The sequence below is a fragment of the Aquarana catesbeiana genome, linkage group LG09, assembly GCF_042186555.1.
Source record: "Aquarana catesbeiana isolate 2022-GZ linkage group LG09, ASM4218655v1, whole genome shotgun sequence".
In the NCBI taxonomy this organism is placed as follows: domain Eukaryota; kingdom Metazoa; phylum Chordata; class Amphibia; order Anura; family Ranidae; genus Aquarana; species Aquarana catesbeiana.
The window spans coordinates 170,149,276-170,169,842 of NC_133332.1; the positions used below are offsets into that span (position 1 = coordinate 170,149,276).

General features: G+C 43.0%; 1 protein-coding gene across 2 annotated transcripts in view; it reads left to right on the forward strand.

Moving 5' to 3' along the window:
- SMARCA1 (SNF2 related chromatin remodeling ATPase 1) overlaps nucleotides 1-20,567 on the forward strand; it is a 409,892-nt gene that overhangs the window by 287,893 nt on the left and 101,432 nt on the right. For both annotated transcript variants that reach the window (XM_073599403.1, XM_073599404.1), the window contains one exon: nucleotides 13,314-13,446. In XM_073599403.1, the coding sequence (XP_073455504.1) occupies nucleotides 13,314-13,446 (133 nt within the window). The remainder of the gene's footprint in view (nucleotides 1-13,313; nucleotides 13,447-20,567) is intronic.

Sequence of the window (20,567 nt, forward strand, 5' to 3'; positions counted from 1 at the left end):
CTCTGTCCCCCTGTTCATCTCACTGTCCCCCTGTCCACCCCTCTGTCCATCTCACTGTCCCCCTGTCCATCCCTCTGTCCATCCCACTGTCCCCCTGTCCCCCCCTCTGTCCACCCCTCTGTCCCCCTGTCCACCCCTCTGCCCCCCCCTCTGTCCCCCTGTCCACCCCTCTGTCCATCCCACTGTCCCCCTGTCCATCCCTCTGTCCCCCTGTCCAACCCCTATATATATTATTATTTATTATTCATTCTTTTATTCTTTTGCACTACAAAAAAAGATGTGTGCATAGGAATTTAGGAATTAGTTCATATTTTTTTTATACTATAGTGCGGCCCCCCAACAGTCTGAGGGACCGTGAACTGGCCCCCTGTCTAAAAAGTTTGAGGACCCCTGCTTTAAAGGAACAGGATCATGGAACATGGCTCCCCAAATCATCACGGACTGTGGAAAATTTTGCATTTCATTTGGAAATCAAGGTCCCAGAGTATGGAGGAAGTGTGGAGAGGCACATAATTCAAGTTGCATGAGGTTCAGTGGGATGTTTCCACAGTTAGTGATGATTTGGGGAGCCATGTCATCTGTTGGTGTTGGTCCACTGTGTTTTATCAAGTCCAAAGTCAGCGCAACCCTCTCCCAGGAAATTCTAGAGCACTTCATGCTTCCCTGTGCTGAGCAGCTTTATGGAAATGCTGATTTCATTTTCTAGCAGGACTTGACACCTGCCCACACTGCCAAAAGTACCAATACTTGGTTTCATGATCATGGTATCACTGTGCTTGATTGGTCAGCAAACTCGCCTGACCTAAACCCCATAGAGAATCTGTGGGGTATTGTTAAGAGGAAGATGAAAGACACCAGACCCAACAATACAGATGAGCATTTGGCCACTATCAAGGCAACTTGGGCTTCCATAACACCTCAGGCTGACACGCCGCATTGATGCAGTAATTCATGCATTTCTGTATTAAAATTCCTTTTTTTTATTGGTAATAGGTAATTATGTAATATTCTAATTATCTGAGATACTGAATTTTGAGTTTTCGCTAGTTGTAAGCCATAATCATGTAAGTTAAAAGAAAGAAATGTTTGAAATCTATCACTCTGTGTGTAACATATCTATATAAAATAAATGAGTTTTGACTTTTTGAATTGCATTACTGAAATAAATTAACTTTTTGATGATATTCTAATTTTATGAGATGTGCCTGTATGTTATTTAATACTGACCCCAAATCCTGTACAATCAGAACTGCATTTTTAGGGCTCATTCATAATAAAGGCAAGGAACTTATTTATGCTTGGATCAGTTTTCATAGGGATTTGACAGGCAATGAAGAGATAATATATTGCTGCCTCGTCGCCTTTTTAACTCCCTAAATGTAGCATCACTGTGCTGCAACTGAATGCAAAGCTTGTGGTAGCGGGGTGGTTGCAGCGCAGCCCCAGTCACCTGGAGGTATAATTCCTGTCACAGCTACAGTATGTATTTTTTTTTATATGGATTATATGTTTTTGTCACCTATTATGGGTCTCTGTTTGGGAGCCCTGGCTGCTGCAGCAAAAGGGGCAGCTGTTGAGGGTGGTAAAAACATGGCTCAAGCATATGGTTGTACCGCCTCCCATACCTCATGTGTGAGCAAGCCCTTGGTTCAGATTTGTGCAACTGTATGTAGGGCAACCCATTAACTTCAGTGGGCTGCCCTACCCGCAGAAACACAGGGATAACGATCCCAAACGTGTTTTTTTTTTTAAATTTCACAGCACCAAAAACATACCACTGCATGTCTGCTAAAGAGCAGCATGTCTGTGTGTCACTTGCAATTTTAGACGCATTCCCTGACATGCAGTAATCTAAACCAACTCTTATGTTGCATACACGATTGGATTTTTCAACAACAAATGTTTGATGGGAGCTTGTTGTCGGAAATTCCGACCATGTGCAGGCTCCATCGGACATTTTTTGTTGAAATTCCGACAACAAAAATTTGAGAGCTGGTTCTCAAATTTTCCAACAACAAAATCTGTTGTCGGATTTTCCAAGCGCATTTACTCAATTCTGATGCACAAAATTCCACGCATGCTCTGAATCAAGTACGAGATGGAAGCACTCAGTCTGGTAAAACAAGCATTCGTAATGGTGATAGCACATTCGGGTTTATTATGGGTCATAACAAAATAAAGAGGAAGGCAATGCTGGATAAACAGGTGAAGTTGGCAAAGCCTTTGTACCCCAGGGCACACATCAACTATTTTACAGCCAAAATTGGTAGCATGAGGAGTCCATATAATAGGGAGCACAATCCGGTCCAGGACTCCAAGAGGTCAGGAACAGCAGCAGATGACATATATGTCTCCAGGCTGTGGTCTTACAACAGCCTGCGTCTTTTGTCAGACCAGACTGACTCTCTGGTCTTCCTTACACACTTGCTTCCAGGCTGTGGCTCTGGTGTTGGAGTTGTGGCAGGGGGTGGAGGAGGAGGACGATGGTCGGACTCGCAAACCTGGCTTTGGCTTGTGAGTTTGCCCCTCAACCCCTTATTTAGGGCTTGTAAGATCACTTCCTCACAGAAGAGGCGTTGGCCCTCCTCCATTTCCTGCATTTTGCAGGCTGCCATGCAGGCATAGTCCTCTTGAATATTGGGGGGGGTTTTGAGGGCCACAGTAGCCTTCCGAAATAGCCCAAGTGCAGCCTCCTCCAGGTTACTTCTCTGCCTGGGCCTTTTTTTTTTGAAGGCGGAGGGGAGGGACCTGGGATTCGGGCAGGCTACTGGGCCCGGCCATCTCCTGGCTGCCACTTTCCACAGCCTCCTCCTGGCTGAGACTTTCCTGTGTATGAAAAAGGGACATAGTTTTAGTTTTTGGTTCTTCAATCACACACAATTTTCAGCTCATGACTGTTGCAAATTGAATGTTAACAAATAGAAAAGACTATTTTACAACCAAAATTGGTAGCATGAGGAGTCCATTTAATAGGGAGCACAATCCGGTCCAGGACTCCAAGAGGTCAAGAACAGCAGCAGATGACATATATGTCTTGAGGCTGTGGTCTTACAACAGCCTGCGTCTTTTGTCAGACCAGACTGACTCTATGGTCTTCCTTACACACTTGCTTCCAGGCTGTGGCTCTGGTGTTGGAGTTGTGGCAGGGGGTGGAGGAGGAGGAGGAGGACGATGGTCAAACTCGCAAACCTGGCTTTGGCTTGTGAGTTTGCCCCTCAACCCCTTATTTAGGGCTTGTAAGATCACTTCCTCACAGAAGAGGCGTTGGCCTTCCTCCATTTCCTGCATTTTGCAGGCTGCCATGCAGGCATAGTCCTCTTGAATATTGGGGGGGGTTCTGAGGGCCACAGTAGCCTTCCGAAATAGCCCAAGTGCAGGTTACTTCCCTTCCTGGGCCTTTTTTTTTTTTTAAGGCGGAAGGGAGGGACCTGGGATTCGGGCAGGCTACTGGGCCCGGCCACCTCCTGGCTGCCACTTTCCATGGCCTCCTCCTGGCTGAGACTTTCCTGTGTATCTTCCTCCGCTCACAGATCGTACATACGACACACATTTGTTATGCTTTCTATACACTGCGCATGCGTGAAACTCCGCCCGCCCTTGACCTTCTATCTAGTATATTCCCCACCCCTTCTCTTTCGGCGCAGTGGGAGAGCACATGGCGGAGAAAGAACAAGTGTATGAAGACAGCAGCAGCAATGATGAAAGCCCAGAGTCACAAACGTCCCGATCCCGGAGGAGATTTAAGGCCTCAAATATGGCCTTTGTAGAGATGGTGGAGATGGTGGACATCTTGAAGAGGGCTGACTATGACGGGAAGCCCAAATGTGAGAAAGGCCAAGATCATGACTAAAGTTGTGAAAAGGCTGCCGAAGAATTTTGGGGTACGGCGATCCAAGGATCAACTGAGGAAACACTGGTCAGACCTGAAATTGAGGGAGCAGGATCAGTACAGAAGAATCAAGAGAGCACTGCAAAAGTAAGTATTTGTCGTGTGTTCCTATTATTATTACGTTCGTGCTGCTCCATGTGCTTTTCTTTACTGTTGTACAGTTTGAAATGTCAAGTTTCAGGTTCGTGGGCACAGTAAATCGTTCGTAGTAAACATCGTTAGTTCGCCCACTAATAGGATTTTTTTTTTATGCAGATGCAGGTTAACTACATTTGGTCATGCCTATTTGTATTAAAAGAAGTTTAGTACATTGTTGTCTAGATGGGTTTGTAGCTAGAATGAAATGCAAACTTAATTAAGTGTAAGGAGAGAACACTCAGCAGCTGTTTACACATCTGGACGTAGGAGCACTAGTGTGAGACACCAGAACAAACTTTTTAGGGTGTCCCACACAGGTGCTCCAGTGGATACTAGGGGTGTCTCCATGTGTGATACTTTAACAAAAAAGGTAATTATTCCAGCTTTGTAAAGGGAAAAAAATTATGTCTTCAGCTTTGAACTCTGCCAAAACAGACAATTGTATGACACTTCCAAGCAATGTTTCATATTCCTATTTCTTGCCTCAAATATCTGTGTGCTAAGCATACCTTTATTTTATTCAGATAGGGGAGAAAAGACTCGGGACGTCTGAGGTTACCAGGGACCCCCAACCTCCTTAAGAAGGGGAAATCCCAAAACAATAACCTCAGGATGTGGAGGAAGGAGAGGTTTATGAAGTGGGCGAAATAGTGACCACAACAGGTGAGTGTTTGAGACCACAGCTTCAGGTAATAGATGGATGCCTGCATATTTATAATACATGGTGTGTTTTTTCATTTTAGGTGATGTGGAAAAAAGAAACACATTTCACAAGTGCAAGTGCACAGATCCTCATCGGGGAGGTCATGGTGTGCAATCATGAATTACAGAAGATCAAGGAAGACATCAATGATGTTGAAAAACGACTCAAAAACATCATTGATGTTTTAGGCAGAATCGAAAACACACCAACATTCATCAAATTGTTTCTATTTTTCTAACTTTTTTCCAAAATTTTGAAAGCCAAATTTTGAAGATGCGCACAGTGTGTCAACATGTGCTATCTGCCATCACGGGATATCAATGTACGCGTTTTGTGGGTGCAACCCCTTCCTCGCAACTCAAGTAGATGAGAGGAAGGGGTTGCACCCCAAAGCACGTCCATTGATCCCCCATGATGGGAGCTAGCACATGTTGACCTTAGGTATGGAATCAGGAGGGAAATCCCCATTTTGACTCTCAATTTGTGTGCATCTTCAAAATTTGGCTTTCACAGGGGTTACATCACCCCAATCTGATGAAGGCAATATCAACACAGTTTGGACATACTAATGTCTGATATTGCCTTCAATTTCTCAAAGTTAAACTTTGTAAGTTCCTGAGTTGTGTATTGTTGTATGGTTTAAAAAACATTCCTGTTTACCACAAAAAAAGGATATTTCTACTGTCAAAAAAAATGTATTTCAAAAATATGTTTGTTTGCTCAAAACCCCTATTCTAAACGCACATGTGAATGTGCACAGAGTAAAAATTTTTCTACTCAACAATGTGTGGCTTCTTCTTTCAATGCTCAGTTTTTTGCTTAAGTTGTTGTTTAGAGTGACAATGGGGGTTATTTACTAAAGGGAAATCCACTTTGCACTACAAGTGCACTTTCAGTGCACTTTCAAGTGCACTTTTGCAGTGCACTTTCAAGTGCGCTTTTGCAGTGCACTTGTAGTGCAAAGTGGATTTTCCTTTAGTAAATAAGACCCACAGTGCTTGATTATTTGCATCAATCAGGCCATTTTCGTAACTCCAAAAAATAAATTCATGGTGCAGAAAATGATGAATATTTTAAGCATTAATGCATTACATACATTAACAACAAAAAGAAGGTGTGTGTGTAGCAGACCCACAACATAATAGTTAGCTGAATAAGAATTTGTCACCACATGTATCAAAGAAATTACGTTTGCACTATTGAAGAAAATGGGCAAAAAAAAAACACATTGGATAACCTAGGAGACAGCTAAAAGAAACACAAGCAGTAAATCAAAGAAAATATTATTTTATTTTAAACTACAAATTTATTTAAAAAAAAGGTTTCTTAAACATTTTCTGGCATATCAATGGCCCCCCTACCCACAAAGTACTTCATATATTTTTGACGGACCTCGCGGGCGCTTTGGGGGGGGCAAGCCAGGACGGCCAGCTTCAAGCGCCATCAGGGTTTGGTCTTGAAATCCGGCCACATAGGCCACATAGTTCATAGAATTTCTCCTTAAAAAGTTGTGGAGAATGCAGCATTATATGGTTAAGTTTATATTCCGCCATGTTGATTGGCGTAAGGAATAGGACCGGCTGGCCATTATCCCGAAAGCATTCTCCACCACTCTTCTGGCTCTGGCCAGCCAGTAGTTAAAAACCCTCTGGTCCGTGGTGAGGGTCCTCATGGGGAACGGCCGCATCAGGTGATCACCCAGCCCAAACGCTTCATCAGCTACAAAAATGAACAGCAGACCAGCCACATTGTCTTCCGGAGGTGACAATCCCAAGCCACCCCTCTGGAGCCGTGCGTAGAACTCGGTCTGGGCGATGACTCCACCATCCGACATCCAGCCATTCTCCCCCATGTCCGCATAGAGAAAATCATATGTCACCGACACCACTTGTAATAGTATGACCCCGAGTTTGGGGGTGGAACTATGTGGACGTGTTTCCCATCAATTTCCCCTCTGCAGATGGGAAAGTTCCACCGCTGGGCAAATTGGGAAGCCACAGTCTGCCATTCCTGTGACGTTGAAGGAAACTGTGGAGTGAAACAAGAAAAAAATGAATTAGGACTTTTGCACATAACATTGCAAGCGGATTAGACACAAACATTCTTGGCCAACATCAGTATAACATTTATTTGAAGGAGTATTTAAAGAAAAAAATCTAAGGTCCACTTATCAGATGCCTCATCCCCTCTGATGGCCCATTGTAAAAATTTTAGGGGGGGGAGATGTTTTGGACAGGTAACCCTCTCCACTTCATTGAAAGCTGAATGCATAAATAATGTGTGTTACTTTAGCCAGCCCCTCCTTTACTTACACTATTGGCAGCCCACTGGGTGGGTAAGAAGTGTCATAATACAAAAATATGAATACACACTGTCCAAATTGAAACACATTTTTACATTCTGCAATTACCTATCAAGATAATAGTAGAACAAAATTTTAAACAGTACCATTTGAAAGTATTCAGGCAAGCCCTTTCGCTACATGCTTTGGTGAATTCATCCATAAATATGACCACAAAAGAGGTAGATATAGTGTATATGGGTTTGGCAAAGTCAGCAGTATTGGTATTGGTTGACTTACCAGTTTTGGGTCACAAAATTAAATGATTTTGTGACCCCCCAAAAAAGCCTCTGGCACTCTGCCTGAATTTAAGGACACAAATAACATTTGTACATATTTTAGGGGGTGTTTAGGGTAAAGCACTACTATGGAGCTGACAAAATACATTGTTAAGTGACTAGGCTGGGTGTGTATGGGCCCAGGATAGCATGCTGGGGAGGTTAGTGAAGGCAAATATGCATGAAGGACAAAAATGGAGCATTAAAAAATTCCAGCATGCATGAGGACAAAGGGGACATTCACAGCATATGGTAATTAGGGAATGATGAAAGAAATACAATACATTAGCAAACATTAAATACATAGAATGTGATGTTAAAGGAGAAAACTTACCTTCATATAGTCCTTCTGCAGGACCTGAATGATGGCAGAACAGGTCTCTGGAATAATGATCCCCAGAGCCTGGGGGGAGATGCCTGTCGAGAACTTGATGTCCTGCAGACTTCTCCCCGTCGCCAAGTACCGCAAGGTGGTGTCTAGCCTTTGTTCATGAGTGATGGCTTGCCACATGCAGGTGTCCTGCTCCGTAATATAAGGGGACAGCAAAGCCAACAAACGTTGAAAAACGGGGTCTGTCATCCGGAGATAATTCCTGAAATCATCAGGATTATTCTCAAGGATCTCCCGCAACAAAGGCATATGAGAGAATTGGTCACGCTGGAGCAACCAATTCTTCATCCATGAACTCCTTCTCGCCCTGTTCATGGACTGGGCTTGGGTCAAAGTAAGAACCCCAACACCAAGCCCCTGCACAGCACGAATTCTACGATGAGTACGTACCCGCAACATGGCTTGAAAACGGTCGGCTGGTCAGAACGCACTGAAAATCAGAAAGCCCTGAAAAGAGCGACCTGAAATTCAGAAACGAGCGGGCAAGAACACACTGCAAATCAAATACGTACTATAAATAGCACGCACTGAAAACCAGATGCGAACTGACTACACGCACTGAAAACCAGATACGAACCCACAAGCACAAACTGAAGAGCAGTAACGATCTGAAAAGCGTGAATCGTCTCTCACCAAACTTCTACTAACACGAGATTAGCAGAAGGAGCCCAAAGGGTGGCGCACTGGCTATTGAACTTCCACTTTATAGTGCCGTCATACGTGTTGTACGTCAGCGCGTTCTTGACGATCGGAATTTCCGACAACATTTGTGCGACCGTGTGTATGCAAGACAAGCTTGAGCCAACATCCGTCGGAAATAAATGCCAGGATTTCGTTGTCGGAATGTCCGATCATGTGTACGTGGCTGATGATCTAAGTGCTCTCTGTTTTTATTCCTATTTTATTTTTTTGCTTTTTTGAATAAACCTTGTAAAATACAAATCTAAAGAAAACTTTGGAGGCTATTTCTGAGATTATAGCTACTTTTTATTTATTTGTATCTTAGAACTTGAAACTTGAAATTGCCTTTGCAGATTGAGGGCAATAATTTTTCGATATTGCATCTTATTAAAGATGCACATCCTTTATAATTTAACATCAGACTTCAGATTAAAAGATCCCCCTAATCTAACAGAGCACTTAAGAAAAAAAAAACATGTACATTATGGAAAATTGTAGTTATATTAATAGGAGCTTCTGCAATATTTCTTCCAAGGAGTAATAATTTAGATTTCATTATAAAACAAAGAAATATAAATGTTTTCTTTGCTGTTTTTGCTGTTTTGTCATATGTATAATATATATATATATATATATATATATGTACTGTATGTAGATGTACTGTATGTCCTCTTGCATGAATAGGATTTTTACAATTAGTAATCGTGTTTTATGTTATATTGTGTTTATGTTCCATTTTTTTCTTTTTCTGATTGCCATTGCCAGTGCTCCATCAATTTACATTTTCAAACCTAGCTCCACTGATGTTTTGTTAAACTGAAATGCCAATCAGGAGGAGAAATAACCCTCATATAAACACGTGCAGTATCTAAGTTCCGGGCGGGGGGGGGGAACTCTCATCATGTCAGGCCAGTATGTCTTTGCCTGAAAATACTTGAAGGGATTGTATTTACTATTCATTCAATAGTGCATTAATGTGTACAGTCACAAAATGGAGATAAATAAGGGGTAGAATTAATGGACCACTTAGTCTTTTTCTGCTCTCACTCTTCTATGTTTCTTTAATTGTAAGACTATCATTAAAGAGCATATTTTGGCAACAGGTGGAACTAATCAGAGCGCTCCTGATGCTATTAAGTTTGCATTGCAACAGCCCTAATAGTCATAAAGTTTAGTATGCTTTCACACTGAGGCGCTTTACAGGGGCTATAGCGCTAAAAATGGTGCTTTCACACTGGAGCGGTGCGCTTGCAGGATGGTAAAAAAAGTCCTGCAAGCAGTATCTTTGCAGAGCTGTAGGAGCGGTGTATACAGCGCTCTTAAAGCTCCCCTGCCCATTGAAATCAATGGGCAGCGGCGCCGGCCAAACGCTTTGCGTGCGGTTTTAAACCTTTTTCGGCCGCTAGCGGGGGTTAAAAGTGGCCGAATAGCGCTGCTAAAACGATGGTAAAGCGCCGCTAAAAATAGCCGTGCTTTACCACCGATGCCCCCAACGTTTCAGTGTGAAAACACTCACTCACTTTTTCACATTTTATCTCTCACAAAGGAGGGTACTCTGGAAGGGTACATCATAAAGCAGGTGCTGTGCAACTTCCTCTGTTTCTGTGCTTGAAACTTCATCAGCCAAATTCAAATTTAAGTCCTCAACTGTGAAAGCTGCCCCAGAAAAGGCAAGCAAAGCGCAAAAAACTAGTCGCCAGTATTTTCTGTGGCTTCTCTGCAGCTGATTTTTGTCCCCTTGCAGACTTGCAATGCCTTGTTCCCCGCTGCGTCTATGCATGAAGGTGACTTTCTTGGTAGAGGAACAGGGCTTTACTTCCTCATTTCTCAGCTGCCCCTTGATGACTGGCAGAAGAATTTTTAAGAGCCACAGAAGGAATGACAGATTTAGCCAACTAACGTTTTACTTAACGGAACCTCTTCATTCAGTCGGTGTGGAAGTGCTGTCTCTCTTTCCACGGGCTCCCAGCTCTTGATTGGATAGATTGATAGCAGCGCAGCCATTGGCTCCCGCTGCTGTCAATTAAATCCAGTGACGCCGGGGCGGGGCCGAGTCCTGCATTCTGCCTTCATAGATACCGAATGCTGGACTCGGGAGCGTGCCCACAAGGTAATCCCCTGGGAGAACGCTACTCCCAGGGGGTTATCTGATGCGAGGAGGAGTCATGAGAGCCACTGGGGGACCCCAGAAGAGCAGGTTCGGGGCCACTCTGTGCAAAACGAGCTGCACAGTGGAGGTAAGTATGTTATTTAAAAAAAAAAAAATTACCCTTATAATCACTTTAATGTTAGTCATAGTTTAAATAAGTCTAATTCCTTTCTCTTCCCGATCTGGGAAGACAAGGGTTAATTTACTTCACTGCATTGTACAGTGAAGACAGTACTATCTTCCACTATCAGGAAGCTTCACTTTATGATAAAACAGATCTGCCCACCCTTACCCCAGGCCTGAGTGAGATCACCAGATAAAGGAGTTAGTGGTCTGGCACTCTACAGAAATACCTAAATTAAAAAATGTAGTTAAATGTGCAGGTGGGCCATGTTCAATGTATGGATGATTGAAAGGTCTGCCCCTCCATACATAGATCACGGGTTAATTTACTTCACTGCATTGTACAGTGAAGACAGTACTATCTTCCACTATCAGGAAGCTTCACTTTATGATAAAACAGATCTGCCCACCCTTACCCCAGGCCTGAGTGAGATCACCAGATAAAGGAGTTAGTGGTCTGGCACTCTACAGAAATACCTAAATTAAAAAATGTAGTTAAATGTGCAGGTGGGCCATGTTCAATGTATGGATGATTGAAAGGTCTGCCCCTCCATACATAGATCACGTTTTATTAATTAAAGTTGTAGTATGGCTTACATTACTGGAAGAGCTGGACGGAAATGGCGGGCATATTCAGGCACTCTTGAAGAGAGCCTGTGACGGCTGATCAGATCTATTTGGGGGGTGGGGGTGAGCACCTGAGGATGGAAGATTCTACTAAACTAGATGACGGAAGCAAGGGACACATAACACTGAAGTAATGTCCCTTGTGTGTATTTTGGTCCTTTTTTTAAATTTTTATTTTTGGTAAGTAAACTCAGGCTTTAATTGTGTACCCCTGCTGTTTGCTAGTTACTGCTGACACTGAGTTATTGCAGAGAATGGTAGACCTTGGGCAGATTGGATATACTAACTAGCAAATTCTTGTATAATGTTCCTATGCTGTCATGAAGTGGAAATTGCATTTTTCAGTAAGATAATGCTCAACGTCTGTGCATTAACTCAATTTCAGTCACAGGTGCAGAAGCGCTTTGTGAAGGACCTATACATCAGTGTCATGTATCTAGCAATTTTACCACTAAATTCTGTTTGGAAGTCTTTTTGCACACACTCAGCACATTAAAAATCTTAGCACATGCTAAAAGAGAGAGGGGTAAGGGCTAAATGCTTGATTGCTTATTGCAGCAACTAGGCTGATGCTGCATAGTTAAATATGAGAAGAGACCAGTGAGTATCACCTTTGGGTGACAAATATGCCTTGCTCAGCACATTTTTGGCTTTACCATGAAAAGATTACCCTATGACCTTAAAGTGAATCTATTATGTACACAAAAGTGTATAACCTAATGATAATAATAATTAATAACCTTAAAAAAAGTGTGGTGTATAATTTAGTTAGTATGTAAAGTTTAAAAAAAGGCAATCTATTCCTTAATATCTCTATAGGCAGGGGGAAATATAAATAACCAACTATATGGTTAGGGAGTAAAATCTTTAATCCTCTCTGAGAATAACAGACAGAAGAGATATACTCTATATCCTATTAGAGGTTGAATCTGGTAAATATTATCAGACTCAGATCAAATTTTCTTGGGCTTTCACATTGGAGTGACAGGAGAGGCGCTTTATGCCCTGTACACACGGTCAGATTTTCCAAAGGAAAATGTTCGATGGGAGCTTTTTGTCGGAAATTCTGACTGTGTGTAGGCTCCATCGGACATTTTCCATTGGAATTTCCGACACACAAAATTTGAGACCGACAATAAAGTCCGTTGTCGGAAATTCCGATCGTGTGTACACAATTCCGACGCACAAAGTTCCACACATGCTCGGAATCGAACAGAAGAGCCGCACTAGCTATTGAACTTCATTTTTCTCGGCTCATCGTACGTGTTGTACGTCACCGCGTTCTTGACTTTCGGAATTTCCGACAAGATTTGTGTGACCGTGTGTATGCAAGACAAGTTTGAGCCAACATCAGTCAGAAAACAAAACATGTATTTTGTTGTCAGAATGTCCGATCGTGTGTACAGGGCATTACAGGTGGGTTGCAGGCGCTATTTTTAGCACTGTATCGCCTGTAAAGCGCCTCAGTGTGAAAGGAGTCTTAAGCAGAACTAAACTCATTAATTTAATTGTTTCCCAAAACAGTTAGATTCAAGATATGCCATTAATGATAATTGGCACATTTGCTTGTGCTCTCAACCAAACTCTCAGATGATCAAATAGCTGGTGTCATATCTAATCACATGTGCAGCACCATGGCAACTGCAGATCAAACAGAGACCAAGATGGCAGCTTCCTTGGCTGTAAAGCTGTTTTAAGCCCTGCCTCCAGTTATTCAACTGTCAAATGCCAGCAGCTCCACTTGAATGAAAGGTTAAGGCTTATTATTGACTATTGAGAAGGCAAGGCCCTGTGTAAAGCCTGTGCATAGAATGCATAGCTCTCCGTAAACTTATAGTAGGAACTCATTTGAAGATAAGAACATATAATTAACAGCAATGAGATTTAATGCACTGGTAGACATAAACCTGCAACCAAATTATACTGTAAGTGATGTAAAAGATTTGTTTTATTTTCCTATTATTATTATCAATATAATTTTTTTGTCTGTTAGGGCTTTACAAACTGGAACAAGAGAGACTTCAACCAATTTATTAAGGCTAATGAGAAATATGGTCGTGATGATATTGATAATATTGCACGAGAAGTTGAAGGAAAAATGCCTGAAGAGGTCATTGAATACTCAGGTATGTCATCTTTACAACAGATTTTTTTTTTGTTTGTTTTCAAAAGGTTTTTATTAGAAATAATAAAGAAAAGTACATGTACATATGAAGCAAGAATAGAAACCATATCCTTCAGAGTAATATAACAGTTATGGAAAGCAATGTAAAGAGTGTACATTCATGGTAGGATGTAAGAACATTTAGTCAACATAGTAGCCATTTGAATAACACTCAGTTCTAGAAGGTTGTCCCAACTCAGAAGGAATGTTGTACTAGGAAAAAGAAACAGGAGGGAAAAGCCAGAAACAGAAAATAAAAGGTGAAAAAAAAGAAAAGTTCAGCATAATCAAACTGGATATAACACGGTCAGTCTTGAAGCCTGAAAAGGAACCATGGGTTCCATTTAGCATCAAATGCAGGTATAGAATCATGTAGGGTATGAAATATCTTCTTGGTTACCATCATAGAGTCAATGCGTGAGATAATTTGTGCAAAGGGGATCATAGAGGATTTCCAGTGAAGAGCGATGCCCCAAAGCATAGCCACACAGATTGAGTGTATTAGCCTCAACAAGGGTTTGGTAATATCAGGGATATGTTGAAATAGCATGCAATGATGGAAAGTGAGATTGATGGGATTTCCTACTCGTTTGTTAATCAATTTTAGTAATTCCTTCCAGGTGGGTTGTAGTTTCTCACATTCCCAGAATATGTGTATGTATGAGCCTGAGTGGGTGCATCCCCTAAAGCAATCAGGAGAAGTCTGCAGATAAATCTTATGAATACGGGCTGGGGTATAATACCATCTCGTCGTGAGTTTAATGGCTGTCTCTCTAATCGTAAGGGATTTCGAGGATTTGCGTATGTTCAACCGGCCCCTATCCCAGTCTATATCATCTTGATCTAAGGCTAGTTCTTGTTCCCATTGAGATCTGTACTTCAAGGCCGGAGTATCTTCCACCGATTCTAATGAGCTGTAGATTTGTGAGATAAGGCCCTTTTGACGAGGGGCCGTGTGGCACAAAACCTTGTATGATGTCCTGTTTTCTGTCGAGGGGGCAGTGTAATGCTGTTGAAAAAAATGTCGAATTTGAAGGAAACAATAGAGTTCTCTATCTGGAATATGATAACGGGACTTAAACGATGAAAATGAAATAAATTTAGAGTCAGTTAGAAAATCCCCCAAGGTGATCAGGTTATGTTGAGTCCACTCCACAAATAACTCCGGGTGGTAAAAGGCCGGGGGGAATCTAGGATCTCCAATATAGGAGGCTCCAAGAGGGGATTGAGAAGAGAGATTGTATTTTCCCTTATATGAATTCCAGAGTTTCAGACCTATTGTTACTATTTGATTTTTGGTAGAGATTTCTGTGATGGAGGGAATTGAGGACGACATTAATCCAGGTAGATATAGGGGGGCAATAGAGTCCTGTTCAAATTTAACCCAAGGACCTTGGAATCTCTAATGTTCCACTGGGCTTGTTGTGCGTATCTACTGGCTATATAGTATAACCAAATACGGGGAACCCCCAGACCCCCCCTCTTTGGAGAACGGTAAAGAATTTTCCTAGCAAATCTAGGAGGTTTGTCTTGCCAAATAAATTTATTAATGTGGGCTTGAAGAGTGAGCAAGTAGGATTTAGATGGGGGCGTGGCCAGGCAGCGCATGTAGCAGGACGCACCTCTCCTCCGCTCCGCCGAGAATCCTGTAATTAATCCTGCGGATCATCCATCCGACCCGATAACACCCCCGATCGGAACCGCACACTGTTGGTGACTCGCCCGATCCATATCGCCGTTCGATCTGCGGCTGATTAACATGCCAAAACGGGGCAAGGAAGGCGCCGGCCCGCCCGTGACACAGGCCCAAGATGGCGCTTTGCCACAGAGATCACAGAAGGAGAAATACAAGGAGGCCGCTCAGAGACTCCTGTTTGGCAACAAAACCTCCAAAGAGCCACACTCACCTACATCCGATCTTAGTGAAGAGGAGGGAGGCCAGCTGGAGTTGGACAATACTATTCCGCTGGAGGATGGCACTGGATCTCCTGCAGACTGGGCCGCAGTAAGTACAGCATCACACTCATATCAGGGCACCCAGACACCAAGCATGCCCGTGGATAATACTGAACCCACTCTCAGAGACATACTCTCAGCAGTGACTATATGCAACAAATCCATATCAAATCTGACAGATGAAGTTAAAGGAGTCAAAGCTGAGATATCCTATGTGAGACAGGACATGCAAAAACTGAGAGAGCGCACAGCTGCAATAGAGAGCAGGGTCAGTGTGATTGAAGACGATCTTGTACCCATGCAGAGAGATTTAAAGTATAACTGCCATTTAACAGACCAACACGCAGCTCGTTTGGATGATTTAGAAAATTGCATGCGTCGCAACAATGTACGCGCTCTGGGATTTCCGGAAAGAATAGAGGGTAAAGACCCAGTCACCTTCATTGAGCAATGGCTTCTCAACACATTTGGAAAGGAAGCTTTCTCTCCACTATTTGCGGTTGAGAGAGCGCACAGAGTGCCATCTCGCCCACTACCACCTGGCAATCATCCTCGCGCCTTTCTCTTTAAGCTTCTCAACTACAAAGATAGAGATGCCATCTTTGCCAAGGCCAGAACCATGGGAGGTAAACTAGTTGTGGAGAACTCCAAGATATCCCTATTCCCGGATTTCTCGGCTGAACTCCAGAAACCGCGAGCAAAGTTCATGGATGTTAAACGAAGATTGAGAGATCTGAATTTACCCTATGCAATGTTGTATCCTGCCTGCCTACTGGTGGTCACACTCGGGGAAACCCGCTTTTTTGATCGGCCAGACATGGCGGCTCAGTGGCTAGATCGGGAAGACAGAGCCCTTAAAGCTGCTAGACCGCAAAGAGATGTCCCCCCTTAAGTGATGGGCCTTGTGTTGGTATTGGACTGATGGGATCCAGCCTCCTCTTCCATTTTTGGGGTGGGCGCCTGAGTCGGGCGCGGGCCTCAAGACCTGAGTTTGCTGATAGATGTGGACAGTCCCTGCACCCATATCCGTTGTTTAGGCGGATGAGGAGTTCTGTTTATTTCAACCCCCCCCTTCTTGCTCTTTTTTTTCCTCCCCTCCCCATTTTTTCATTTTTTATCCCTTTTGGAATACCAGTAAAGAAGGATTACGTGCCTGCCGTTACTGTAAAACCCCTGCAAGAACTAACCTGTTGGTTAACCGGGAGTTTTCAAGGCTCTTACCCCCCCCCCCCACACCTGTTGTGTGGAGGAAAAGTTAACAACGCAACTGTTGCGGCTGTGTGAACTACCAGCCTTTAGAGTTATGCCATACAGAGCAATATACATTAAGCTTAAAATTTATTTTTCTCTGTGCTTGTACCCTAACATACTAGAGTATTTTTCTTTGCTTTGCATTCTGATTCCATGTCTACAGATACCTAACTGTCTCCAGAAGGAGGAAATTAAGAATAATATGGTTTATCTTTTGTTTCATTGGTGTCATGCTGATATACAACCTGTGGGGGCTAATAAGGGATATACTAGACTGACTAATGTCTCTAAAGTGAGATGGGGATGGCTAAACTGACAGTTGTGACTTGGAATGTCAGAGGGCTGGGTAGTCCAATAAAACGGATGGCGGTCCTCAGGCATTTTAAGTCGTTGAATGCGGGGGTGGTCTGCCTGCAGGAGACTCACTTCTCTGCGGATCCTACCCCCAGCTTCAGCCCACGATTGTATGTGACCCAGTATCATGCAACCCACTCCACCTATTCTAGAGGAGCAAGTATCTTGATCAGGAGGGATGTTCAATTCAACTGTATAAAAAAACGCATAGACGCAGATGGCAGATATATATTTCTTCTATGCACAATATCAAACCTAAGATGTATTCTCGCTAGTATTTACATTCCCCCCACCGTATACCTCCGAGATTGTTAAACACCTGGCAAGTTTCATGGCCCAATACCCAGAAGTACCCTTGCTGGCAAAGGGAGACTATAACATTTTTTTAAACGCTATTAAGGATAAGTTACCTATACCTGCTGCTAGTACATGTCAAATACAGGGTAATACCCATTTTGCTAAAATGCTTGAAGAAATAGGACTGATAGATGTGTGGAGGTGTAAACATCCTGGTGACAAAAAATACTCCTGTTACTCGGCCTCTCATGGCGGATTGTCTAGAATAGATTTGGGTTTGGGGAATGATAAGATGCTACATCTAGTTTTGGAATCAGGATATGCAGATAAGAATATTTCTGATCATTCTGCTTTCTGGGTGACCATTTCATTGCCAGACAGGATCAGGCGCCCAATCTGGAAGCTTAATCCTTTCTGGCTTTCGCTGTTTACTGAACCTGACCCTATACATACAGCACTTAGGCTGTTTTTACAGGACAATATTGGCACTGCTAAATTAAGAGTGGTCTGGGATGCAGCGAAGGCCTTTTTGAGAGGACAGCTTATTAAAACAATCTCACAGATTAAGACTGACACCAAGGCCTGGGAATTGTTGGTACGGAATATGGTCACCGAGACTGAGAACACTTATACTAATGACCCCACAGAAGATACTAGAAGAGCATGGTTAAGCGCGCAGACAATGTCTGGTCAACTAGCACTGCAGTTAGCGGAAAATAAACGCTTTTTCCTGCAACAATCACACTTTGAGGAGGGGGAGACAACTGGACATATACTCGCAGTAATGGCAAGGTCTCAGCAATCATCCTCTCTTATTCCCGCCATTTGCGATGGGCAGGGGTCTCTGAAAACCTCTACCTCTGATATCCTAAAAGTCTTTAGCGATTTTTATGCTGATCTTTATACCTCCAAAGTGGCACCCACTGACAGTGCAATAGAAGATTTTTTAGGAAGTTGCGAGCTCCCCAATCTCCCAATAGAAGATAGGACCATGCTTAATGCCCCTTTAACGGCAGAAGAACTAGACCTTGCCTTATCCCAAACTAAAAATAACAAAGCACCAGGCTTGGATGGCCTCCCATCAGAGATATATAAACGCTATGCTGACTCTATGCTTCCCACATTACTGAAAGTTTATAATGAGGCACTAGAAGAGGGCTCCCTACCAAACTCGATGAACGAGGCGATCATTGTTGTCCTATTAAAACCGGGTAAAGATGCGAACTCCCCTGGTTCTTATAGGCCCATATCATTGCTTACATCCGATATTAAGTTGCTGGCACGGATGTTAGCAAACAGGTTAGCCAAAGTAATCCATAAAATAGTGCATAGAGACCAATCTGGGTTCATCCCCACGAGATCCACGGCCCAAAATATAAGACGGCTATTCCTGAACTTACAACTCCCAGTGGACAACACAGGCAATAGGGCAATTTTCTCACTAGATGCAGCTAAGGCCTTCGACAGTGTCGAATGGCCTTATCTGTGGAAGACACTACGGAACATGGGACTAGGGGACACCTTTATCCGCTGGATAAAGCTTCTGTATGCCACGCCCACTGCCAGGATACGGATTAATGGGGAGATTTCGGAACCTTTTCCTTTATTTAGGGGCACCAGACAGGGGTGCCCACTGTCGCCCCTGCTGTTTGCCCTGGCCTTAGAGCCCTTGGGGGCAAAAATTAGAGGGGACACAAGAATAGTAGGTTTTCAGAGAGGAAGGAATAAAGATGTGGTATCCATGTATGCAGACGATACCTTGCTGTATTTAGGAGACACAAAAGATACATTACAAACGGTTATGTCCCTCTTTAAGGATTTTGGAGAACTATCAGGCTTTTCCATTAATTGGGACAAGTCGATGTTGATGCCACTTGACCCCCTGAATACTCCACTGCCCCTGGGTGCAGAAATGATACAACAGGTGAGCTCATTCCGCTACCTGGGGATTCAGGTGACATCGAACCCGGCCACCTATATTGATCAGAACCTGGCACCCCTCTTAACTAAATTCTGAGAAAAATGCAGAGCTTGGTGTAAGCTACCCTTGTCTGTGGCTGGTAGAGTTAACCTTATTAAAATGGTTTGGGCGCCGCAACTGCTATATATTTTTAACAATTCCCCAGTATGGATACCTAAGAGATGGTTCGATAGGATAGAAACCCAATTTAGGGAGCTTATTTGGAGGAAAAAAATAGCAAGGATAAAATTATCCACGTTACAACATGGTAAGGAGGAGGGGGGACTTGCTGTTCCTCATCCCAGAATGTACTACTTAGCATCCCAACTACAACAGCTAGGGGGATGGGGCCTATTGGATCCCAAAGACCCGATTCGGATGCTTACAAAATGTGATGAAAGTAATTATTCAGCACTGGCAAGCTTGGAGGCAGGGTTCTTACATTTGGACCCTGAGGCCCCTACGGTTAAATTGTTGATTATGCTATGGTCTTTTGTTAAGAAATTATTGGGCGTTGCAGGTTTTTTGTCCTGCACACCTCTTTGGAAAAACAGACAACTTAAGGAAATACAAAAATTAAAAGGTTTTAAGAACTGGGAGGATGCAGGCATCAAATATATTTCACAACTATACCAAGATAATACCCTCAAATCATTCCAGCAGATTCAAATAGAGTTTGAGATACCACATAACAATTTTTATAAGTATCTCCAATTGAGACATGCTATACAAACCCAGAGCAGAACTGTCAGGATCCACCACACAGAACATCCGATTATTCAGGAAGTTTTTATGGAAGAAACTAAAAAGGGGATGATATCTCGCTGCTATAACACTCTTCTTACGCGAATACAAGATTCCTCTAGACTACCATGTAGACAGCGCTGGGAGGAGGACATAGGGGCAATAGACGGAGATAGTTGGGATATATGCCTGGTGAATGCCCCCTTGGTTTCATTATCGGCATCACAGAAAATCTCACACCTATACTTACTACATAGAGCATACAGAACTCCCCTTCAACTATGTAAATGGGGAATTAGAGACACTCCCCTGTGCCCAAAATGTGAACGTGATCATGGGGACTTGCTCCATATGGTTTGGAAGTGCCCCAAATTATTTAGGTACTGGAAAGATGTACTAGACACAATAACAGAAATATATATGATACCTCTTGAGAGAACACCAGTAACATGTATATTGGGAGGAATAGATGATGAGTCGATACCCCCACCCACTCATATAGCGCTCATTCGCCTATTATA